Raw genomic sequence first — 27,009 nt, 5'->3', positions numbered from 1 at the left:
AGGTCCGAGTCTTGTTGTTTGGGTCTTGGATTCCTCATTTGATCTGATTCTATAAGAAGAGTTTTGTTTTTTGGGTTTTCCTCTTGGAGGGGTTTTGCTCTGGCTTGGAGCCTACATCCTATGTTAATTGTCTATTTGTGATCTTCATTGTTTATGGTTTTGGTAATTGTTTGATGAATAGAACATAATAAAGTAATAAGAAGCCAACATAACTTCACAAATAATTATCAAGTAAAGAGAAATCACCCTAACTGTTACCCCTCTCCCTGCCCTCCTTGATTTCTCAACATGTTATTAGAGCTAAGGTGAAGAAGAAAGCAACTTGAAGATCACTCTTGTTGGCATAAGGAGAAGACTTTCATTAAAGATGTTTTGAAGGACATCATTTTCAGAAAGGACACAAGGAAAGACACTAGGAAGGATATAGGGAAGGACATAAGAAAAGGATACAAGGAAGAAGACTAAAAGAAAAGGATCATCTTGAAGGAAGGCTACTATTCCTCTATTGAAGGCTTTTTATCTTGATCTCTTTTTCTTAGAAGGCTATCATTTTGAAGGATCGTTGGAAGCATCATACAAGGAAAAGCAAGATAAGAAAGCATCATTCAAAGAAGCATCAAGAATCTTGGGAACATCATCTATACTCTTTGCAGCAGCTTGAAGACATCTTGGAAGTCATCACTCTTGGGCATCTTTGAAGTCTTTTGGAAGTCTTGGGAACGTCAATGTATTTGAAGATCTCTTTATCAAGTAAGTAATATATTAATCTCTATGGCTCAATATTCAAATCAAATGACCTCATTTTGTAAGGAAGGCAATAAGCTTGATGGGTCTACAAACTTTCAAGCATGGAAGAAAAGGATAAATTTGATACTTGTAGAGAATGAAGTCATGGACTATGTTCAAGGCAAAGTTGCAGAACCAGAAAAGGATAAGACTCAAGAATTGGCAAAGTACATGAAAGGAGAAGTGAGAGCTCAAAAGATTCTCATTGAATCCATTAAAGGTCATCTCATTGCTTTTGTGGCAGATTTGGGCACATCTAAAGCAATTTATGATAAGTTGGTGAAATTGTATTTGGTGTTGGATGGTGTTGTCATTGATGTCAACCCATGGAGTTGACTAGGTTTGACTTTGACTAAAAACACCAGCATTGATGTTAAATGAAAAATGAATGCTTTTTAGTAATTGTCAGATTACATCATGTTGGCAGCTCCACTGTTGGATGGTTGAAAACCCAAGTCCTAGGTTTTGGGTTCCTTGGACTGAGGATGTACCCTGACCTTGTCGAGGGTTTTTAAAGGGTCAACACATTGAGTTTGACTTGGAGATCCATGCCATTGGATTCTCCTCGACGAGATCTTTCTGTTGATATGGGGTACGCCACATAAGTCCTCCTGGTTTGAGAGATATTCACTTTTGAAGTTGATGACCCGAGTTGGCGGGTTAAAACCCTAGGGGGTAGCGACATGACACCTTATTCACCTACAATTTTCAATATATGACAATAATTCTCGTCGCAATATCATTGTATATAAGTTGAATAGCTTCAAGAACCAAAGGCAATAAAACAATCACTAACTTCACAACCTAGGTAGGACCATATGCACTAAGCCGATGATTGATTTCAAAATTTTAGTGGAATTGAAAATTTTCTTGACAAATGTTAATAAGGTTTAGTAATTAATTAAATTGAAGGTAATTGATTAAGTGTAGTGGAAGCATTATCTTTGAAAAGTATATTAAATTAATTTTACTTCATAAGAAGTATCTTTCCTATCTTAGAGACCAATATCTCTTCCTATCTAGCTCACATTTTTCCTTATCACAATTGACACAAATATATATATATATATATATATATATACATATATATATAATGTTATAACTCCTTGTAAAGCCCTCCTATCTCCAACGATTATTATTTATAAAAGAATGTTCAATGAATTAATTCACACGGAGCAAACAGCTCAATGATAATACAAAGATATTTACAAGAATAGAAACATCAGGTTTCTATGTAGAATATCGAACAAGACAGTTTCATCTAAGAAACTGCTAAAAGAATAAGAATAGAAACATCTAAAAGACTGAGCATTACTAAATAGAGATATAGAGATATATTCTAATACCCTCCCTTAATGCTCAATCTATTTACAACACCAATAGACCCGCGAAATTTTACAAATTTATCAGGACCAAGAGGCTTGGTAAAAATATCGGCGGGCTGCTCTGTGGTGGGAACATAGTGCAACTGAACTGAGCCGTCTTCAACCAGCTGTCGAATGTAGTGGCAGTGAGTTTCCACATGCTTTGTTCGTTCATGAAAGACAGGATTCTTGGCAAGTTTGAGCACTCCCTGATTATCACAAAACAAAGAAGTAGGCCCTGTCTGAAAAACATGCATATCTGCAAGCATACGACGAAGCCAAACTGCCTCACAGGCGGCCTTAACTGCTCCCCGATACTCTGCTTCTGTTGAGGAGAGAGCCACTACCTGTTGCTTCTTACTAGTCCAAGTAACAGCTCCAGATCCTAGACTAAACACATACCCAGCTGTAGATTTACGGTCATCAACCGAACCGGCCCAGTCAGAGTCAGTGTAGCCACTGAGAACAGGAGTGGAGCTGTGAGTATATAAGAGGCCATAATCAGAAGTACCACGCACATATCGTAGCACCCGCTTTGCTGCTATCCAATGATCAGCTTTAGGAGCTGACATAAAGCGAGAAATGTAGCTTACTGCAAAACTGATGTCAGGTCTGGTAGCAGTAAGATAGATGAGACTGCCCACTAATTGCCTGAATAAAGTTTCATCCACAAGAGGAGAGGATGACTGTGCTGAAAGTTTGAGCCCTGGTTCCATAGGAGTCGTGGCCGGTTTGCAATCCTGCATTCTGAACCTTTCCACAAGATTTTTGGCATACTTGGACTGAGAAAGAAAGATCTGATTTTCAGTCTGCCACACTTCAACCCCCAGACAGTAATGAAGAAGTCCCAAGTCTGTCATCTCAAAAGTTCTGCATAGATCTTGTTTGATCCCATGGATCAAATGTGCAGAGCTGCCAGTAATGATAAGATCATCCACATAGACAACTACAAACAAGATATCATCATCAGTATGCTTGATATACAGGTTTGCATCAGATGGACTCCGCTAAAAACCCTGATCTGTCAGATACTGATCAATTTTTATGTACCAAGCCCGAGGAGCTTGTTTCAATCCATAGATTGCTTTAACTAACCGACACACTTTCTGTTCTTGACCAGCAACCTTGAATCCTGGAGGCTGCGTCATGTAGACTTCTTCTTGGAGATCACCATTTAGGAAAGCACTTTTTACATCCATCTGATGAACTTTCCAATTGAACTGAGCTGCTAGGGCAAGCACCAGCCTGATAGTACTCATCTTGGCTGTAGGAGCAAAAGTCTCCTCATAGTCGATGCCTTCCTGCTGTGAAAATCCTCGAGCCACAAGCCGAGCTTTATACTTGTCTAAGGTTCCATCAGCTTTGTATTTGACTTTATACACCCATTTGCAGCCTATGGGTTTTTTGTCTGCAGGAAGATCAGAAAGAGTCCATGTGTGATTCTTCTGAAGACTCTGAAATTCTGCTTCCATAGCCTGTTCCCACTCAGATATACCCTTAGCTTCTGAATATGTTTGAGGCTCAAAAGTACTGTGAAGGTTAGCCATAAGAGCAAAATTGACTGTAGACTGTTGTCTGTTCTTATGCCTAGAAGTTCTACCTTCAAGGAGCTCATCATCCCGGAGATCACCTATGGTTTTAGCCCACCATTTTGGCCGAAGAGAAGAAGAACCAATCTCAGGATTAGAGGGACCAATATCAGGAGGAAGAGAAGCAGGTTCAAGAGCAATAGGGACAGCAAGAGGGGGATTAGCTTCTGGAGGAAGCTCAGATAGAGTAGTATCAAATCTTGATGCTACATCATCCCTCCCATCAGATGGACTGACTGGAAGAAGAACACTGTGAGGCGGATCCTCAGAACGCTGCTCAGAAGAAGAAGACTGAAAGAATCCTCTGTCTTCATCAAATACTACATCTCGACTGAAGCTAAGTCGACCAGTGGCTATATCTATCAGCCTATAAGCCTTGTGATGATCACTGTAACCTGTCATCATGAGTTTCTGACTTTTGGAATCCAACTTAGATCGCTTAGCAGATGGAATCCAAACATATGCAACTGAGCCAAAAACTTTGAGATGACTGATCTTAGGCTTACGACCAGACCACACTTCTTCAGGAGTCTTCCCTTTAACAGCCTGAGTAGGGGATCGGTTAAGAAGGTAAACAGCAGTAAATACTGCTTCAGCCCAGAATTTGTTTGGAACACTCCGGTGTTGTAACATGGAACGAGCCATTTCAACAACCGTGCGATTGCGACGCTCGACAACACTGTTCTGCTGGGGAGTGTAAGGTGTGGTGAATTGACGTTTGATGCCATGAATATCACAGAAGTTGGCAAAAGCTGAGGAACAAAATTCCCCCCCCATTGTCGGTCCTAAGGGTCATGATATTACAACCAGATTCGTTTTCAACTAAAGTTTTAAACTTCTGAAAGGTACTAAGAGCATCAGATTTATTTTTTAAAAAATACACCCACATCTTTCGACTGAAGTCATCTACAATAAGTAAAAAGTATTTGCAAGCAGTTATAGAAGCTGTATTCATAGGACCACAAATATCAGCATGAAGTAACTGAAGTACCTGGGATGCGCGCCAAGATTCTCCAGTTTTGAATGACGACCGATGTTGCTTTCCCGCTTGACAGGCGCTGCATACCCCCAACTGCTGAGTCTGAATATCAGGTAATCCTGACACAAGTCCCTCCCGAGAGAGCTGAGAGAGATACTGCATATTGAGATGCCCATATCGCTGATGCCATAGAGTACTGATGGGAGAGACACGAGCTGCTAGTGCCACTTCTGGAAAGTCACCGGTGTCAAGTAGCCTGTATAGACCATGGTCCTCGAGGCCAGTAGCAACTGTCAGACTGGTTTCCCTGTCAATGATGGAACACTTGTGTGCACTGAACACAACATCAAGCTGAGGAGAATTCCTCATAATCTGACTGACAGAGAGCAGATTAATCTCCATACCAGGAACATAGTATACATTTAGAAATATGAGCGTGCGTCCACCAGACTGAATTTGAACTGTACCCCTGCCAGCAACAGTGTACTTTTCACCTCCACCAAATACAACTGAATCACTGAAAGGTGAAAAGTCAATAAACCAGTCACGCCTGTGAGAGAAGTGGCGTGATGCACCAGAATCAATGTACCATGCAGAGGAAGGAACATGTTCTGAAGACCTTTTAGCCATAAAGGCGTAAAAGGCAGAATCTGTCTGCTCGGAATGTTCTGCAACATTCGCTGTCTGATGTGACCCTCCCTGTTTCTTTTGTTCAGCAGCAATCCTCTGCCTGCAGTCTTTCTTCATGTGACCGAACTTGTGACAGTAATTACACTGTACACTTTTCTTCCTGTTAGGATCAAAAGACTGAGATGATCCTCTCTGCTGAAAAGACTGAGAGGACTGATATTTTGCAGCAAATGCATTTTCCAAGGGCACTGATGAAGTACCACTACCAAACTGCTGTTTCCACCTATCTTGCTGCAGAAGTTTGGTACATAAATCTGAAAACTTCAGATCAACATTTGTGGTTGTAATGTTGAGTGTTTCAATGAAGTGTTCATAAGATTTTGGTAGACTCTTCAGGGTAATGACTACCATATCTTCTTCCTCCATGGTCCGACCAATGGCGTCGAGCTGATCTCGAATGTCTTTAATTTTGTTGAGATGTTCCTGTAAAGACATATGTTCATCCATCATGATGGAGAACCACTGATTTTTGAGAAAAAAAGCTCTGCTTTTATCAGATGTCTCATGCAATTCTTTCAACTGTTGCCAGATTTCAGTAGCTGTCTTGCCAGAAGGGATCTGTGGTAACTGATCATCAGCGACAGAGAGCTTGAGAAGCATAACAGCCTCTCGATTTCGATCATCAAATTTATCTTGATCGGTCCCGGCTGTACCTGGACGAAGCTCTTTGCCCAAAATGAGTTGATCAAGACGCCTGTACTAAAAAATGGTCAGCAGTCTTTGTTTCCAAATGTTATAGTTGCTGCCATTAAACCGTTGATTTCCTTCTAACATCAGATTGGTAAGTGTGGCCATTTTCACAAAGAGAATACAAAAGTATGACACACAAGAACAATGTAGCTGACTGCTTTAAAGAACAGACTTTCTCCTGTCTAAAACAATAGTAATACTGCTAATACAGTTCTTCCACAAGAGAATGCCGGTCTACCATAAGAGTATACTGATGCAATAAACAGATGTCACAGGTCTGAGTTTGTAATGAACACGGTCAGGATCACAAAAACATTCCGCTGATTGGTAACACACTGCCGGCAACCAGAACCACAAATACAGCAAATACAAATTTTGAACAAATGGACCCACATGTGCTGTCTCAGGTTCACGCTTCTGCTGAATGGTAACCCACTGCCAGCAAACACCACTGATATATACGTCTCAGGTATCGGTCATATGTTTGAAAAATGGACCACGTGAACCATATAAAACTCGTGGTGAATATAACCACGAATTTTATAACACGCGAATGACAAAGAATATATCACGCGTATGAGTTTTATAATCACGGGCTTGACTTTATAACAGAGAATATATCACGGGCTTGACTTTATAAATCCACAGGTTATAATGAACCACAGGTGAATATAACCACGAGTTTTTATAATACGCAAATGACAAAGAATATATCACGCGTATGAGTTTTATAATCACGGGCTTGACTTTATAACAGAGAATATATCACGGGCTTGACTTTATAAATCCACAGGTTATAATGAATGACGATTGCAAAATATAACAGCGATTGCAAAATATAACGGTGACAATGAACCACGGGTTTCAGATCCACGTGGTTTGACTTATAAATCCACAGGCGCTTGCAAAAGACACAGGATGCGTGATATATATATAGAGCCACGGGTACTTTATAAATCCACGGGTTTCAGATCCACGTGGTTTGACTTATAAATCCACGGACGCTTGCAAAATACACAGGATGCGTGATATATAATGAATACACAGGTTGCGTGATGTATATATAGAGCCACGGGTTTCAAATGAATGTCACGGGATGCAAAATGTATTGCCACGGATACATAAGCCACAAGTTTGACAGCGTTTAACAGCAAAAAAAATTGACAGATGCTCGCAGATCGATTTTCAAAACACAACTCCGATTTTCAAACAAACAAATGAGTTTTGAAAGTAGAACACCTGGATCACGAATACTGAGAAATTCCACGGTGTGGTCGAGTAGCCGCTAGGTGAAGAAGAAGATAGCCGGATCCGTGATTCCAAGCAGAACTGACCAGCCAAAAAAAATCCCGCTTCCACGAAAACAGTCACCGCCACAAAGTTATTTCTTTAATAAAATGATCATGCAAGAGAAGAATCCATTTCTGTATCGAGATGGACGACTGTAAGCTTTTATCACAGCGAGCAAAGCCGAGGCTAAGACTCAGTGAAGGCTGCCTGGCTTACAGAGGGCTCGACCTTAGAAAGGACTCAAGAGATTACGATGCAAAGAGAATTACTGTTCAAGAAGAATCTCTTAACCTTGCTCTGATACCATAAAAGAATGTTCAATGAATTAATTCACATGGAGCAAACAGCTCAATGATAATACAAAGATATTTACAAGAATAGAAACATCAGGTTTCTATGTAGAATATCGAACAAGACAGTTTCATCTAAGAAACTGCTAAAAGAATAAGAATAGAAACATCTAAAAGACTGAGCATTACTAAATAGAGATATAGAGATATATTCTAATAATTTAAAGGAGCCCCTTCTAAATATTCTTCAACAACTATTACAAACTCTCCCTCACCTCGGTGCTATGGACTTCTAATGAAGTATATTTAGATATCACCTCTGAAATTTTTGGCCCTAGAAGAAGTTAACACAAAAATCTGTTGAAGGTTAAGGTTTGGGTACATTTTGTTTTCTTTTGGTTTGGGAGCTCTGTTGGGTTGTTTTCTTGTAGGTTTGAGTGATCAATAATTGTTCAAATCTTGAAGGGTCCCAATTCCTGCCGTCAAGCACAAACTTGCCATTGCTAGAAGAACGAAGCCTTGAACAAAGAAAAGTCTTTAAGGGTTCAATAAATGTCTGTACTCTTGTATCAAAACAACGAAGAATAAAATTTCTGATCCGGCTGGACTTATTTTTTATATGCACCAACTCTTGGAAGTAATGTGTTGCAGATTCTTTCTAGCCTAAGAACTGAGGTTTGTGGTTGTCATCTACCTGGAGCATCACCATTGAGATCAATTCTTGAAGTTTCATAGATCACAGAGGTAGAAATATTATGCATATTTTCTGAAATCATCATTCTGGAGCAGAAAACGTATTTAAACCAATGTTGCGAACATCAAAATCGGGATAAAATCGGCAAGGGTCCGAAAAACCAAAAAATCGTAAAAATTGGGAAAATATCGGTAAAAATCGGCAAACATTAGCAAAATTAAGATACCATCAAAATATTGGTAAAAATCGACAGACATCGGCTAGGCCAAAATTCGTGATTTTGAGATAAAATTAGGATGTTATCGAGATGTTCGCAACACTGATTTAAACATCACTAAGGTCTACCTTTCATGTGGACCATTTAAAGGTTAAAATGTCACTAATTCGTGACGCAACAAAGTAAGCACAGTTCTATAGCAAGGCAAGAAGGAATCTTTTATTAACAGACCTCGATCACTACACGAATTCTAGAATATTGTGTGGAGAAGAACTTGTATACATACCTGTTCTGGCCTTGACAAATAAGTGAAGCCGACATAAATCAAGTAAGAATTGAGTCATCAAGAACTCAAGATTGGAGTAGCAATATCCAACTTCAACAAGCCTATCATATCTCATAGTCTGCCAAGTTGAATACATTGGGATGCATATTATATGTTTTTTAAGTTATATGTGGGACATATGGTATATTATATTTTATAAGCTTGAGTGCCCGGTGATAAGCAAAAGTGCTTATCTTATATTTGATTTGAAAGTTCGATTTGTTACATAATTAGCAAGATCAAATTGTAGAACATTTAAATCAATGCATGGTTCCATATAGTATTTTTGAGTTATCTAGATTCTAAGCCAATATTTAGCCCAAATCAAAAGTTGGAAGAAGCTTGGCAATTGTGGTTCAAAGACAGTTGTAAATGGACATATCTGTTGACCAAGACGTGTATGCTTTGAAGGGATGCAAAGATCTACTGAGCAGAGTTTATGGTGATGTATGTAGGCATTGCTGAGAGGACAAGGTACTTGGCCTACATGCATAGTGACGACCATTGCAAAGATGAGAAGTAAAGTTGCTAGGGTTTGGTATTGATGTTCAACAGAAGCAAATTGTGACTTGACACTTAGATATGACATTGATAGGTAGCAGATCTTCAGGGGCAATATCATCTTGTTGTACAACTTGTTGACGTGAAGATGGATAACAAGGCTTGACCATCTTAGCAACAGTGTTTAGACATATGCTGGTAACTCTACGTGGACAAAGCTTGAGAGCATTGGTAGCAGGTCATAGGGATGACTTGAGGCACCTTGGTTTATGCCATTGTTTGATAGTAGCACCAGATGGTTGCAACATTATTTGTAGCAACATGAGCAGTTTGGTACGAAGCAATAGTGTGATATGTTGACTGCCTCATGAGCATATGATGCTTATCCTTACATGAGCAGTGTGGTACAATGACCATTGTAGGTTGATTTGTTTGGTACAACTTGGATAGTGATCAGTTGGATAACATTGTGCGGTGATCAATGGTTGGACAATGCAGTGATCAGATTGAGCAAGGTTGTGTAGGTTGAACAAGATTATACAGTGTGATCAACAGTGCAGTTGTAGGTCTTGACATGATATTCATTTTGAGCAGAGAAACATTCTCTTATTTACTATATTCATATATTGATTCAGGGCACAGGGGGATCTAGTTTGAAAATTGTGAAACATGGTCCGCCGACTCTTCAGGGTGGCAAGGTGGTGCAAGGTAGGTGATTGGAGTCACCTACAGGTTGTAGCCTGAAAACATTTTAGGCTGGCAGGGTAGTGTTAGGGCAGGTCGTAGCTTGCACAGGGTGTTATGGTGTCCTTTCAGTTGGGGCTGATAAACTACAGGGCGACGAAGCATCCTTTTCGATAGTAGCTAGTAAACAGAGTGTTGGGGCTCTCGTCAAGTTGTGGCGTGACTTACAGGGCCTTGGGGCGTGCTTTCGGTTGCAACAGGGTATTAAGGTTTAGTATCGTCCTACAAGTTGTAGCCTATGAATTAGGGGGTTGACACCTCCCTCAGTTGTAGCTGAAATCTTGATGTTATTACTTTTCTTTTAAAGAGGAGGAAAAGACATTTACTAAGAAGCATTTGGTGGTTTTTGACCTGAAGAGGGTTTTCCACCTAAAAATCTTTGTGTCCACTATTTTATCTTTTTGTATTATTGTATGGTGTTGTCTACTGTTGATTATTATTTATGATTATGTGAAGAAGAACAATAGTAATCACTGAATATTAACTAATGCTCTGAAAAAGATTAAAGAGTGGTAATTGCTAAGAAATACTGATTCAACCCCCTCTCAGTGTTTCCAACATTTGGTAGGCACTATAGGTCAGAATATATCTCTAAGGAATAATGTTATGAATAATTCATAACAAGTAAATAAATAAAATAAATGTAAATATTAAATAGTCAAACATTGATTATGTTAAATAGTCATTAAGTTAAATGAAAGACATGTCTTTTCTTGAAAGGACACCTGCTTAGGTATATATGCGGGTCTTCATTGTAACATTCATCACTTGTACATTTTTATATATATAATAAATTATTATTAGTACAAATACCTTTGTGTATTTTTACATTAAGTCAACAAGCTATCAATTTTTATGCTTCAAATAAGCTTTACAAGACAAGGTTGTCAAAGGATGAAGACTTGACCTCATACCTCTTGAATGTTTCACAATTAAGGGATCAATTACAAGGGCTTGGAGAGATTGTGATTGATTCTGAATTGATAATGTGTATACTCAATGCATTACCTCCCAAATGGAGTAGCTTTGTGACAAGCATTTACTCAAAGGAGGACACTCCAAACTTTGATGAAATATGGTCTCTATTTATGATAGAAGAAACAAGAATAAAGGCAAAAGATGACATCAAACCAAATGAAAGGTCCCAAGCTTTTGCTGCTAAAGTAAAGAAGAAGAAAGGAAAGTTTGGAAAGTTTGAGCCTTGTCAAAGGAACACCAATCAGCCACGAAGAAATCTAGACATGTACAAAGTACAATGCTTTGGATGTAATGAATATGGACGTTTTAAAAGAGACTGTCCCCAAGGCCCGCAAAACAAGAAGAACAACAATAGAAGGGAGGAAAGAAGTGGAGCACATACAACTGAAGGAAATGAAGAACCCGAGAAGAAGCTGAAGAATGAAGACACCAAGGATCTATACTATTGAAGGACTCCAACACTATCATGTTTGCTTACAATATGTTTTCTTTTTCATTAAAGGATGACAGTTAGAGTAGCATATACAGTTACATTTGTAGAAGAAGGTTGTTTTTGAAGCATGGTATCATAAAAGCAAAAAGCATTGGAAGGATTAGAGTCTACATTATCAGGTGCATCTCGTTGGTAGCAGTCATCAAGAAGAAGATAGAAGATTTTGGACCATTAAACACTCCACCATTCATGCAGTGACTATTTGGCATTCACATCATCATAGAAGCAATTTACTAACTAAAAAGGATCACAAGGATCCTTGATAGTGATTATGAAGATTCCTCACTATGTGAAAGAATCTTTATAACAAGACAAAAAGTATATTTCTACTAAAATTGTAAAAGCTAGCATCAAAGAAGCTTGCAAAAATGAAGATAATCGAGTTGCAGCATGAAGATATAATTGAGTACTTCTCATCTTAGAGAAGGAGTCTTGTTGACCACTTCGTGTTAATCACCCTATAGCAACATACATTTTTTCAAAGCACTCCATCATGCTCAAGCAGTCAGAGATCATCATTATCTTTCGGCATTTTGTCAAGTCATGTAAACCCAATTTCTGCAGCTCTATGTGCCTTTATTGCAAAAATAATTCTAGTATGACTATGAAGCCATGTAACACAGCTAGGTAAGCTTAGGAATTTTCATCGACGAGTTTCATCCTAGGGAGTTTTTTAACCTCCCCGAATTATGTGTGTTTGTAAACACAAATAATCGACAAAGTTTTTCTCCCAGACATACCCCAAAGCTTTGGTGGGATTCAATGATGATGTCTTAAGTAAGTCCTAGTGTATTGAGTATATGTATAATTATCATACTAGATCATGTCTTGAGTCTCGCAGAATTTGGTCTAGTCTAAGTGTCTACTTTTAATTATTAAAATTTCCAACTGGTTGGAAATTTAATAATTACTTAGATGTAAATTGTAAAATCAAATGTTTTTAAGAGTTGAAGGGTTTAGGGTACTCATAATTAGAACCTCTACACCTCAACTTTGTGTTTAGACACCTTTTGAGGGTTGAAATTATGTCTTTCCCCTTAAATTATTTTTATTTTTGGTTTTCTGACAAAAAACAACAAAAAAAACAGCCAGAAAATAGACTAAAAATTAAAATTGAGAGAAAATAAATTTTTCTCCAAGTGGAAAAACGAATTTTGGAGAAGGTGGTCATTCCCAAGGAAGAATTAAATTGACAAACTCAATTCCAAGGTAGAAAAAACCGCAAGAAATTCTTTGGGGCCAGAAAATAATTATTTTTTCAAAGAAAATTAGTTTTCCAGGGTCCAGTTAGTTCAAGAAAATTCGTGGCTCCCAAGGAAGTCAAATTTTCAAGTTCCTCTATCGAAGGAAAAGTCAAATTTTTAACAAAAATTGAGCTTATGGACCAAGGTGATTAAGACAAAAATGATTTTTTGAGGAAAAAAGGTCAAAATAATATTTTTTGGACCAAGAAAAAAGGGATTTACTATGGAATTCGAATTTCATCAAGATCAAGGGACAAAATGTAATTTTGGCATAGTTCAAACAACAATTAGCCGTTATTCTCCAGGATCAAGTCAAAATTGTGCACTTCTTTGGACCTAGCCGTTTTCCACTTGGAGGGGGATCTAGATCTCTCTATTTTCTATAAATTGAGCTTGAGGCTCCTCATTGTAATCATCTTTGGATGGTGTATCTGGCTCTGGAAGCTCTGTAACATTATTTTCTTTGATCAATAAAAAGAAAAAGTCTTTGGGGGCGATATTATGGTGTATCTCTTCAGCTTGTTGTGGTAAATTTAATTTGATGATGCTTTAAATTTCTACTTTATGCTTTAATTTGTTAAATTCTCTAGCCATTTGGATTTATAGTTGCTTGTTTGCACCTATATCTGGGATGAAAACATTGTTGAATTGCTAGATCTAGTGGATTCTTGTTTGAATCACTAGAGCTTCTTTTCACTGTGTCTGGGTTGGTATTAGGAGATTTAACAATTTTACTCTATCCTGTTAGGACTTATGACCAAGGACCAATAACATATTATAGTATTGATGTGAAATGTATGACTTGACATCTTATACCTATTATATCTCAGTTTCATTTTCATATTAATGGGGCAATGTGTTTGTTTGATGTTGTTGCTTCAGATGTTCAAAAATTTGAAAAAATGATTATTTATGTACTTCTGTAAGTTTCCTTATAATTTCCATTAAGTTTTGATATTTTATATGATGTTGCTTATACAAATTATATATCAGTTTTATTTTCGGATTAATGGAGCAGTGTGTTTGTTTGATGTTGTTGCTCTGGATGTTCAAAAATATGAAAAGTTTCTTTATACTTTCCACTAAGTTTCGATATTTTATATGATGTTGTTGATAAATTATATTCTCAATCCAATGCCATCTCTCGAGATGCACAATGCTCCTTCTACTTAGGGTGTTCTCCAAGCAAATAAACTTCTCCATGTGGCCATCATGAATGATGTGCCCTGAGCTGTCAGTAGAACTCCAACATCTTAGGAAAGAATGCCAAGCTTGCACCCAACTGAGGTCAAGAAACCACTAATCAAGCTATCTCCAATGTGCAAATACATCATGTACCATTTCCCATGTGTCAATCCATCTCAAACCATTTGGTGTCTGAACATCTCACATGTACCCTACATCTCATGAAGTGCTGTTATGCATAAAATATATATAAATAATATAAATATAAATAATTGTAATAATGATTATTTAGTTAATAATTAGTTAAACAAAGAGGCATGTCTCTACAGACATGCCTGTTCATGAAAGGGTACTTACTTGGCTATATATACATGGCCCTCACTCTCATTGTATTATCGTTATTATTCATATATTTTAATATATATTCTTGTATCTCAATGGAGATCTTTATATTCCAAGTCTTTTGGAGTATTTAACTTGAAGAACGAACTTTGTTCGCTCCATTTGGTATTGGAGCAGTTCGATCCTCTGGCTACTTCACCATTGCACAAAGCCACGCTCTATGATCGAGGCCCTTGGCCATCGAGATTTCGTCAACATTGTTGCCGTCAAGATTAAAGCATTTCGCTACAAGCTTTGGAGTTTCTCCATTTTTGCCAATTGGCCATTAAGTAAAAAAAGAAGATTAAAAAAAAATATTCGAAAAAAATCAAGATAAATACTTAGAAAAAAAATAAAGAGCCAGAAAGAAGATCTAAAAAAAAGAAGCAAGAGCATATATTATAAGAAAAGATAGAGAAACAAATAAGGTATAAAAATATTATTTAAAAAAGAATCGAAAATAAAAAATTGAAAAAAAATATATATAAAGAAAAATTATAAACCAAAAATAAAAAATAAAAGTTATTAAAAAGAAAACCTTATATAAATAAAAATAAAAAAAAAAAATAAAAAAATAAACGTTGCTATCTGTCGAACAACCGTCGCCGCCCTACCAATCGAAGATGCTACAACTTCACGAACCGGTCGTCCTGGTCGAAGATTTTACGACTGACGATAGCCACCACTATTGCGAGTCCTTGCCACCATCGACGCAATTGCAGTCTTGGTTCACAGTTGGCATGTCGCCCACACATTGTCGCACCACATTGCTTCCGACCACAAATCTTGCCAGCCATCGTAGCCTCATTTTTTTTTCAGCCATCGCTGGCTGCTGTCTCCTTACGCTACCCCCATCAATTCGCTACCACCCCCTTCTTTCGCCAGTGGAAGCCACCTTCTGCCATGCCTCCTCGTCGTGTTGGCCATTATCCAAGTCCTCTCTTGTAGCCAAACCGTCACCGGCCGCCTGACAAATACATAACCATCGACCAACATAGCTCGACCAACACTGATGACTTCACAACCTTTTTGCCCGTGGCTTGCTTCCGCTACCAGTTCCCCTATTCCCAATTCACAATCATCGTCATTCCAACAACACACCACAACCTGCCGCCTCTCATTGACTTTCACACACCACAGATGTCGTCATTCCCTTGCCGTAGTGTTTTCTAGCGGTATGTGGTTGTAGATTCGATCGCTGTGACGCTAGTAACACATTCAATCAACATTCATATTTTCATGCAACAAGAATTCGATTTGGTGTTGTGGAAATTACTGTTGGATTAACTAAAGTGCATTTCGAATTACTTGCACGGTAGAAGTTGAGAAAAGAAAGAAAAATTGAAAGGTTGTGCTCTGTCCATCTATAAGGTCGCACCACTTGAATGAGAAAAAAAGGGAGAAGACCACAAGTATTAAAGGGTTAAAAGGGGTTGAAATTAATTTAAAGATATAAGTAAGGAATAAACAATTATTACATTTATGGGATTATTACATTTTTGGTGCATAAGTCAGTAGCATTATTAATATATATTTTTTTTTTTATAATATATATATATATATATATATATATATATATATATATAGAGTAAGTAAAGATCAAGTTATATATATTGGAGAAGTGGTTCTTCCATAGGAATAATATATCAGTGTCGCTGACAATGACAAGCAAAAATGGAGTCTAATTTGGAATTGAAGGAAGGAAGATTTCCGAAAATTTCACGTAATTATGCTTTAGTGCTATTTAAAATTAAAGGGTCCATTGCGGGAAAAGATGTCACTATTGCTATCTCACCTGCTGAAGATAAAAATTATGTAACGCCTAAAATCGCAAACCAATTAGTGATCCCAGAGTCAAATATAATCGAAAAATAAGACTGTTTTGGCAACAAAAAATATGACCTAACCAATTTATAGTTAAACATTAAGGATTATACATTTATATCGCACTTCTCAGTTCAAACCCTATGGAGCAATCAAGGTGACATTATTTTGGGTTCACCCTGGATGGAAACCCTTGGTTCCTTCATCTTGAATATGAAAAATAAGTTTTTGACATTTTCTTACAAAAAGAAAAAAATAACACTACAGGATGTCATCGTGAAGCCAAATTCAGTAACACCAGAAGACATCCAAGATATTTCAAAAGTAATTTTTCAAGAAGGTAAAAAAGTACTACAAAATATGCAAAATAAAATTGACAAAATCACTGCTGATAGAGATGAAGAAGTTTTGCAACTTAAGGATCATAGCAAAAAATTACTAACACAAATTAAAAAGCTTAAGAAGGACAAGAAGTCGTTAAAAGACAAGTTAGAACATTGTATTCAAGAGGAAGTATCGAAGTCGCCACTCGTAACATCCCCAGTTGAAGATAAAGAAACAAATACTAAACCAGTCAATAACAGAACTCAAGAAGAGGATCAATCAGTTGAAGGAAAAACCAGTGTTGCACACATCGCGATTTAATCGCGATAAAATCGGAAAATCGCGATTTTTTCAAAATGCCGATTCAAATCGCGATTTTTATCCAAAAAATCGGCGGAAATTTTTTTTAACGATTTTTATCGAAAAAATCGCGATTTTTAAGGAAAAAATCGCGGGAGGCGCGGGCAGCGGGGGTTTTATATGTAAAATCGATTTTTTGTTTATTCATTCAGCAGTCCGCCGCGGAGGAGAAGGAGGAGAAGGAGAAGAAGGGAGGGAGAGGGTTGCCGTCGCTTGTGGGAGCCGATTTTAGGAGGAATCCAAGCCAAGATCGCGAATTTGTCCATAAACCAGGTATGTAGATTAATTTTTTTTTGTTTTGGTTCTCTAAAAACTTTGTTTTTCATTGTTTTTAAAGAATTTTTAGAAATTTTTCATTGATTTGGGATGGGTTATTTGTTATGACTATGAGAACCAATTTTTGATTTTTATTTTCTCATTTTCTTTAAACATTGTTTATTTTTTTTGATTTTTCATTGTTTTTTGGGTTTAGAAATTCAAATTGGGATTTTGGAAATAATTAGCTTGTAATTTTGCAAATGCTAAATTGTAATTTGTATTTACTATTTACTATTATCATTTATGTAATCCTAAATTCCTATTTCCTAATCCTTATTTTTCCATAGGTTTGCAAATTCAAAATTCAAAAACAAACATGCCAAGGAAATTGGATCCTTTCTGGGAATATGGTGACCCTAAAACTCCGAATGATAGACAAAACTTGATTTGCAAGTTGTGTGGAAAGGAAATATTCGGGGGGGTGTACAGGTTGAAGTTCCACCTTGCACAAATCCCTGGACGTGATGTGGGGCCCTGTCTAAAGACAAATGCTGAAATTATCCAAAAAGCCATGAGAGCATTGGGAGAATTAGAGCACACTAGAGACGCCAAAGAAGAACTCAAAAGGCAACTAAGAAGGTCAGTTGAAGGAAGTGGGCCAAGTGGCACAGGTTCTACTGCAGCGTCAGTCAATCCGTTTGCTGCATCATCATATTTTGTTCCTCGAACCACACCTGGTTCACAACCAACTATCGGTTCAATGATGAAAAGAACTGAAAAAGAAAAAGCTGACAAGTTGATGACAAAATTTCTCCTCTGGAGTGATATTCCTTTCAGCATTATAAGGAATAATCCATTTTTCCAACCTACTCTTGATGCTGTTGCCAGTGTTGGCCCGGGGTACAAACTCCCTTCTCTTCATGATTTCAGAGGCCGGCTTCTTCAAGATGAAAAGCGTGACTGCACCCAAAGATTGGAGGATTTTAGGGCATCATGGGCACAAACAGGATGCACTGTTATGTCAGATGGTTGGACTGACCAAAAGGGGAGAACCCTTATAAACTTCTTGGTTAGTTGTCCCTTGGGGACTATGTTTATCAAATCTGTTGATGCAACTCATCAAATCAAAGATGCAAAAAATTTATGTGATTTGCTGGATGTGTTTATTTTGGAGGTGGGTGCAGAAAATGTTGTCCAAGTCATAACGGACAACGCTGCAAATTATGTTGCTGCTGGTAGATTGCTTATGGACAGGCATCCTACTTTATTTTGGACACCTTGTGCTGCCCATTGTATTGATTTGATGTTAGAGGACATAGGGAAAATTCCCTTTGTCAAAGAGGCTGTTGACTCATCAAAAACCATCACAAAATTTATTTACAATCACACATCTGTGCTTAGCTTGATGAGAAAATGCACCAACAACAAAGAGTTGGTGCGCCCCGCCATTACACGGTTTGCGACGAGTTTCATATCTCTTCAATCCCTCTTGAATTCTATGTGGGATTTGAAGAGAATGTTTGTTTCAGAGGAGTGGCGTTCTTCGCCAATGAGCCGCAAACCAGAAGGAGAGGCCGTCTGCAGACTTGTTTCATACCAAGAAGACTTCTGGGCGGGAGTGCAGGAGGTGTGCGCTGTCACAGAACCTTTGGTAAAGGTTCTTCGGTTGGTAGATGGTGAGAAGCCCGCAATGGGCTATTTGTATGAAGCCATGGATAGGGCCAAAGAAGCCATTCGGTCCTACTATGATGACAAGGGAGATGATGGGTTCCAGAGACAACTCCTTCTATGGAAGGTCATTGATGAGCGATGGAACAACACACTCCATCGTCCCATTCATGCTGCTGGCCTTTTCCTGAACCCTACATTTTCTTATGCATGTGGGTTTAATTTTGATGTTGAGGTCGTGGAAGGATTATTAACCTGTGTCCAGAAGATGGTGAAAACTCCAGAAGAACGTATGGAGGTCTCTAGACAAATTGAGCAATATAAGTTGTCAGGTGGCACATTTGGCTTTGAGATGGCTATCAATGATAGGACGGTTAAAATCCCAGGTATTTTTTAGTTTGTAGTATGTACTTTGTAACTTTGTTTCAAATTTCATTGTTTCTTCAAATTCCATTTTTTTCTTATGTTTATTTAAAATTTTCTTTGTAATTTTGTTGTAGACGCATGGTGGAAGATGTATGGTGGCAGAGTACCCCTTTTGCAAAATCTTGCCGTGCGCATCCTCAGCCAAACATGCAGCTCCTCGGGATGTGAGCGCAATTGGAGTGTATTTGAAAAAATACACAACAAGAAGCGCAATAGGTTAACACTTAAACATTTAAAATATTGCAAATTTCCAAATAAATTTTTGAATTCATTAAAGTTTTAAACAATATTTTTTTTATAATATTAATTATTAATTTATTATTTCATGAACTTTGTACAGGTTGGAGTCCCATAGACTTAATGACATGGTCTATGTCTACTACAATCTTCGATTGTGGGTGAAACAACTAGAGAAGACACCTGATACGGAAGCCATCTCATTGGATGGGATTGACACCACTGCTGAATGGAGGGTTGAGACCGAGAGGCCTCTCATGGATCCCACTGAGGATTGGTTAGTGCAGGATGAGGGGGAGGAGGAGGGGGAGGAGGAGGAGGAGGAGGAGGAGGAGGAGCAGGAGCAGGAGCAGGAGGAGGAGGAGTTGGAGGAGCAGGAGGAGGAGGTGACACCGCCTACCCGGGCTACCCGGGCTACCACTACCACCAGTAGAGGACGTGGTCTCCGTCCACCTCAGCCTCTTGTAGCTGCTACTACTAGTTCTTCAGCTTCTAGAGCACGTCAGACTCCACTGCCATTTCCACCACCACAGGCACCAGCTTCTACATCTAGAGGGAAAGAGAAAGCTGTGCCATATTCTCGCAAGAGGGGTAGAGGAAATCAATAGGATTAGACTTTCATTTTATTGTATATGACATTATGACATGATGAGATACATTATCATATTTTTTGTTGATATTTTGAGGCTGAGTTGGACTTGGGACTCAGGACTTACTATTCAGGACATGATTCAATGTTATGTGTGATTTTAGCGCTAGAAATGATATTGAACATCTTATATATTAGTTTTTTTATCATATTTATGTGTCAATGTATTTATTTTATGTTGTAGATGGTTTAGATATTAAAAAAATTGAAAAAAAATGAAAAAAAATGAATATTTTTGTGCCAAACGATTTTTTCTGATTTTTTCCCGAATTTTTCCCGATTTTAACGATTTTTCCGATTTTTTCCCGGCGCCGATTAAATCCCGATCGCGATGTGTGCAACATTGGGAAAAACACACTCACATGTTACAATCCAGATGATGAAAATTCCAAACGAAGATTGTGTACCTAACTCAACAACTGTAGTACTAGAAGGAAATCAAAAAATTTCCACACACCTAATAAGGGAAAGTCAAACCAAAAAAGTTTCCTATCGACATCTGAATCATGAGAGTAGACAACTCAACCAAGCTATGTATCAAGGCCATTCAGAATAGAAACAACAAACTAATGTTCGAAAGAATATTGATGTAACCTCAATCTAGTCCTATGATGACAATTCGTTAGGAAATTCCAGTGATCAGAAGATTCCGCAAAAGATTAATCTAGGATGGTGTGATCCCTTCTCAGTGCAACAATTTTGTTTGTCACTCAAAAGATCATATTGACTTGTATCAACAAAGATGACAGTGCCGAGACGAGAAGACATTCGAAACCAAAAAAGAGATCAAGCCTTGTGCATCAACAAGCTTTGAGGACAAAGCTTTTTTGAAGAGGAAGGCAATGTTACGAATAAAATATATATAAGTAATATAAATATAAATAATTGTAATAATGATTATTTAGTTAATAATTAGTTAAACAAAGAGGCATGTCTCTACAGAAGATTAATCTAGGATGGTCTGATCCCTTCTCAGTGCGATAGTTTTGTTTGTCACTCAAAAGATCATATCGACTTGTATCAAGTTTCAACAAAGATGACAGTGCCGAGACGAGAAGACATTCGAAACCGAAAAAGAGATCAAGCCTTGTGCATCAACAAGCTTTGAGGACAGAGCTTTTTTGAGGAGGAAGGCAATGTTACGAATAAAATATATATAAATAATATTGTAATAATGATTAGTTTGTTAATAATTAGTTAAACAAAGAGGCATGTCTCCACAGAGATGACCTGTTCGTGAAAGGGTACTTACCTAGCTACTATATATACAGGGTCCTCACTCTCGTTGTATCATCATTATTATTCATACATTTTAATATATATTCTTGTATCTCAATGGAGATCTTTATATTCCAAGTCTTTTGGAGTATTTAACTTGAAGAACGAACTTTGTTCATTCCAAGCACCCCCAAACATGGTGTAAGCACTTTTGGAGTAACCCGAAAGCTAACAAAAGAAGCCTTTTTCTTACTGGACTAACCCAGAGAAAACTGTGAAGAATGCAGTCCATCCACCTATATGCTGCTTGTGAAGCAAACAAGCAATATGATTATTATGTGTCCCACTGCTAGAACCCTGTCAAGTCTTGTAACCTCCCCTGCAATTGGCGTATCAAAGTGACTCCAACCGTCAATCTTCTTCTCAAATTTAGCCATGATTCTCTGCCACTGATCAGTGAATGAGATCTGGATACCAAAAGGGATGGTCCCATTACCAGATGATCTCCCTATGTCTAACAAACTAACATTTGAGAGTTAGCCAATGAGGACGGTCATCTTGATCAGCAAGCAAAACTTCTGTTTCCTCTTTGCTAACAACTACTCCAGCTGCTTCTGCAAAAGTGTACAAACATAAAAGAGTACCTTCCTCAGATTGCTGAGTCAGTCCAGGTGTTTAAGCCAAGCCATCTGCAAAATGAACATTAAGAAGCTGATTATCTCTAGGTAACAATACACATCTAATTTGTTGTTGCACTCTTAACAGCCTCTGGTAAATAACCAAGTAGTCATTGGTAATGAGAATTATTACAACATGGAATGAATGCTTTTCTCATCATTATTATTTGTAAGTAGTCCATCCTCATCAGGATTGGTTGTAGAGTTAAAGTTGGCTGCTCTGTGCAGGTGAAAGGGGCTGTGTGTGTACAGAAGAATCCTAGCTTAATATTGTCTGCAATTTCGTTGTCAGGATTCCTACTTGAGATAAATAATCAAATTTAGTTTGCTTTCAAGGCACTGATCATATACTGTTCTATGTTTTAATACCTCACATATTTTTCACAGATTGATAGGGTAAATCTGGAAATACAACAAGCGGAGCGTGACTATGATCTGAACAGAGCAGCTGAATTGAAGTATGGAAGTCTTATGTCACTACAAAAGCAACTTGAGGGTGCTGAAAAGGAGTTGGATGAGTATCAACATAGTGGGAAATCAATGTTAAGGGAAGAGGTAACTGGGAATGATATTGCTGAAATAGTCAGCAAATGGACCGGTATTCCCATATCCAAACTTCAGCAGTCTGAGAAAGAGAAGCTTTTGAAGTTGGATGTAGAATTGCATAAGCGTGTCATTGGTCAAGATCCAGCTGTGAAATCTGTAGCTGAAGCCATCCAGCGATCTAGGGCTGGTCTCTCAGATCCTAATCGTCCTATTGCAAGCTTCATGTTCATGGGCCCAACAGGTGTTGGCAAAACAGAATTAGCTAAGGCTCTTGCATCCTATTTATTTAATACTGATGAAGCTCTAGTGAGGATTGACATGAGTGAATACATGGAGAAGCATGCAGTTTCAAGGCTGATTGGAGCACCACCAGGGTATGTGGGTTATGAAGAAGGGGGACAGTTGACTGAGTCTATACGTAGAAGGCCTTATGCAGTTATTCTGTTTGATGAAATTGAGAAGGCACATACAGATGCCTTCAATATTCTACTTCAGATTTTAGATGATGGAAGGGTCACTGATTCTCAGGGTCGAACTGTAAGCTTCACCAACACTGTCATTATTATGACTTCGAACATTGGTTCTCAGTACATTCTAAGTAGGCTTGATGACGAACCTGGCTCAAAAGAGGAACTGTATGAGAGAATGAAGAACAAGGTTATGGAAGTGGCTCAAACGACATTCCGCCCTGAGTTCATGAATCGCATTGATGAGTATATTGTCTTCCAACCTCTAGACCGTGAACAAATTAAGCGCATTGTAAGATTACAGGTACGTGGTTTGTCTATCATTATTCTTTTAGTGAAAACCAAAGTGATATAGCGGAGGTTGGTCAGATATATTAGAAGTTAGAATTTATTTATAACTTTTTGATTTAATCATATAGAAACAACTGTTTGGAATATATGTTAGTTTCAGTTATTATTTTGGTTTTCAAAGAAAAGCTATTATGTTAAGTGGGGATAGCCCAAGTGCATATGGTTTAGATTTCCATACGATGGGTTTTGTTATGACCTTCCACCTGCATTTACTGTGCTGTGCATTTTGATCTTTATAGTGGTCTATTCCGCTCCTTCTGCATTATGTTTGAATTTTAGAATAGGAGTAAACAATATCAACTTATAAACTGGTTATGATCTTCGGTTTAAACTTTATAGTAATAAAGTTGACATGTTCTGCCTGTTACGTTATGCATGTTCCATGTTCCCTGAAACTATGCGGGAAATTCCTGACACATCTTGAAGCCATCTATCTTATTCTGGGTTCTTTAGTTAGAATGTAGCATTGTGAACCTGTTTATCTGCCTTGTGTTGTTGTTTGTCTGACAGTTACATTCATTGTTATGAAACTTTGGTGTTGATGTCACATGATGGCTGCAAGATGAGGTTGTCTTTGCGGGTGACTAAAAACAAATGAGAAAAAGGAAACTGGTTAAATGGAAGATAAGGATCAGGGAGAAACAATCTTCTGGCAGTTTCATGTTAAAGTAGCAATCTGGATAGGTGAAAATATATTTTACTTTCTAATAGATCTTAGGGACGAATTACTACCCTCAAAATGTCATCTTGGATGCATTTTAGAAAAGTAGAATCAATTTTATTATTCTGATGTATTACTAGAGATTTTGGTTTTTGCTAAATTAGGCTATGTTGATTTGTAATACCTGTCTTTTATAGGATCTAAATCTGTTATGCGATTGAATGGAGATTGAATGTGTTTAAACTTTATACTTTATTTTGATAAGATTTATTTTTTGTTACTGTCAAACATGTTTTGCATAAGACGTTTGATGATGATGGGAGTCATGTTTGGATGGAAAGGGGGGAACACTGGATATTTACAAACTTGAATTCAGTTATTTGGAAAGTGGACCTGTGCTCTGTGCTCTGTTCGATTGAAAAGTTTCTTCAAATCCTTCTTGTTTCTATTTTCTTACCTCTTCCTCCTGTGTCTTCTTTTCATCCTAGATGTCATGTAGCATTCTGAAGTATGAACTGAAATATGGCTTTATCTGAAGTATGTGGTTTGTGAGGGATGGGTGAGTGTTTAGGAGATTAGGTCAAACATGTACTATCTGCCTAAGAACCACTGCAACTGTCTTTTATAAGACAGGAGTCACAGGACTTCAGGGAAATCTTTGAAATATTTTAGTATGTGGTCCTGAAGAATTGTGTCCTTTTGCTATCGTGGAACTGAGAAATTCTATCTAAGTTTTACCCTATGTCACATGGTTCGTGTTCAAATTCGAGTTTGACAACCATTAAGTTTGATTCAAATTCTAAGTTTTCTATGAAGTTTGTATGAGGTTCGATCATATACATTTTTCGATATATATATATATATATATATATATATATATATAACCAAGGTGGACTATTCCAAAACTTCATGGGCAGCCCCTGAGATTGTCATGTGTATCATTTGAATGAGGCACATGGATTGGACTTTTGTCTTCCTGGTCTGAATGGTTTACCCACTGAGATTGGAGCCATTGAGTTCTCAGAGCACCAAAATTTTAGCACAAGCCTACTAACCAGCATTCCCTTAGCCATTCCCTCAGGGGTGCTAAAATATGCATTCCCTTGGGGTTGCTACTTTATACAAGGGTTAGTAAACACACTTATGTTTAACAAGGTCTCTCTTGCCTCGTACACAGAGCATGCTCTTTTAGGGACCTCCTGTCAACAGTTTGGTGAATAGCTTGCTGCTGTCGATCGTAATGCTGCATTTATCAGTAGACCATAAATTATAATGTCCTTGCAGTCCATGCATGAGTTAGATTTCATCTTATCGATATGCCACTATAATATAAAGTAAATAAAACCAAATCCATAATTGTCAAAGGTGGCTCCAAAACAATTTTGGGTAATAGTTGGACACAACAGAGAGCGAGAGTCAATACACTAAAAACATCTTTTCAGGTTGGATTGTCTGGTCTACTGCTTTCTCTTATCATATTTTTGAAAGGTGCCGGGGTTGGGATATAATAAATGATATTTTATTGCTATATACTTCGCATTAGGAAGTTCAAAATAACATTGTGGATTGGTTGGTATTTGGTATTTGAAGTATGTGTTAAATAAACTTATTTTCTGGCAAGGTTGAGATTATTTTGTTTACTTTGTTGTGCACATGTAAATGCTGTTTAGGTTTGTCTGTCTCTCTCTTAAAGTCAAGTAACACGTTTCAGAAGAATTTTCTCTTTTTCTTGAGACTTTAGAATAATATCATCTAATTGCATGGATGTAATTTGTGTATGTTTTTAGTAGTGCTGCAGTAGTTTAGTTCCTTTCAGATTTTTGCATTTGTCGTTTGCATATCTTCTTTTTCTAACCTGCATGCATATTGCATAAATTGCAGCTGGATCGTGTTCAACAAAGGTTAAGAGACAGGAAAATCACCCTTAAAGTGACTGACAGTGGAGTGGAACTATTAGGTAGTATGGGTTATGATCCAAATTATGGTGCAAGGCCAGTGAAAAGAGTAATTCAGCAGCATATAGAAAATGAACTAGCGAAGGAAATCCTCAGGGGTGATATCAAGGAAGAGGATACGGTTCTTGTGGATACAGAAATGACTGCATTTGCTAATGGTCAACTGCCCCATCAAAAGCTTGTTTTCAAGGTGTTTCCCTCAAAAACTGCAGTAGATGACTCAAATGTTGGTGTTGCTCTTGGACAAAGTCTCTAAGGTATAGCGAGTAACTAGTGTTTAATTACCCACCATTTATAGAGCTGGTGCTGCAAAGGGAAGTGTACAGTTTATTGCACATGTGAAAACTGTATAGGCAGTATAGACGCAATTTTTGTCAAATATGTAATAGTGAAATGTCGATACTAGGTACAATTTTGATTGAGTGATTAATTAATTTCTTCTATAGACCTTAATATGTTGTTTTGATAATTTGAAATAATATAATAAATTCCCATATATTCTACACAAAATCTTTACTTGTATAACAGAATTTAACTACATATTTTTTTGTTATGTGCAATTGAATCTGTGTATTTGATTTGGTATTGAAATATGTTCAGCGTCACATGCTCTAATCTCGGTTTTGACTAAGTATTGAAAACTTTGTATTAATTAAGATATTTTTACAGGTGGAGTGATAATTTCATGGGGAGGACTTCGGTCATGGTGTTTGATTAATTATTGAAATACATAGTTAGTGTGTTGCTCTAACCTTTACATGTGCAATTGAATCTGGGTATTTGATTTGGTATTGAAATATGTTCAACATCACACGGTTTTGACAAATTATTGAAAACTTTGTATTAACTGTTGAAAAGTGACAACAATTTATGTAAATAATGTAATTATGGGTAAATTTAGTTTTTTACTTGCCAGTTAGTTGTATAACAAGGAGGAGTTATGTAACG

At 37.5% G+C, this 27,009-nt stretch overlaps 2 protein-coding genes across 2 annotated transcripts in view; both read left to right on the top strand.

Moving 5' to 3' along the window:
* Positions 1-26,557, top strand: part of LOC149185121 (chaperone protein ClpB3, chloroplastic-like) — a 245,209-nt gene extending 218,652 nt beyond the window's left edge. Inside the window, exons 9-10 of the mRNA XM_089417771.1 lie at positions 22,469-23,398; positions 25,988-26,557. Of these exons, the coding sequence (XP_089273897.1) occupies positions 22,469-23,398; positions 25,988-26,317 (1,260 nt within the window). The 3' untranslated portion in view covers positions 26,318-26,557. The remainder of the gene's footprint in view (positions 1-22,468; positions 23,399-25,987) is intronic.
* On the top strand, positions 892-20,404 carry LOC149185122 (uncharacterized). The gene is made up of 6 exons (XM_089417993.1): positions 892-1,065; positions 10,051-10,123; positions 10,232-10,360; positions 18,391-19,260; positions 19,375-19,516; positions 19,641-20,404. The coding sequence occupies exons 1-6, from the start codon at positions 892-894 to the stop codon at positions 20,143-20,145; spliced, it is 1,893 nt and encodes a 630-aa protein (XP_089274119.1). The 3' UTR covers positions 20,146-20,404.
* Positions 26,558-27,009: the final 452 nt, after the last annotated feature.

This window comes from Pinus tabuliformis, chromosome 3_2 (genome assembly GCF_031772625.1).
Source record: "Pinus tabuliformis cultivar Carrire ecotype Pingquan chromosome 3_2, CPIR1, whole genome shotgun sequence".
NCBI lineage: Eukaryota > Viridiplantae > Streptophyta > Pinopsida > Pinales > Pinaceae > Pinus > Pinus tabuliformis.
This window is presented reverse-complemented; position numbering and strand designations above follow the sequence as displayed.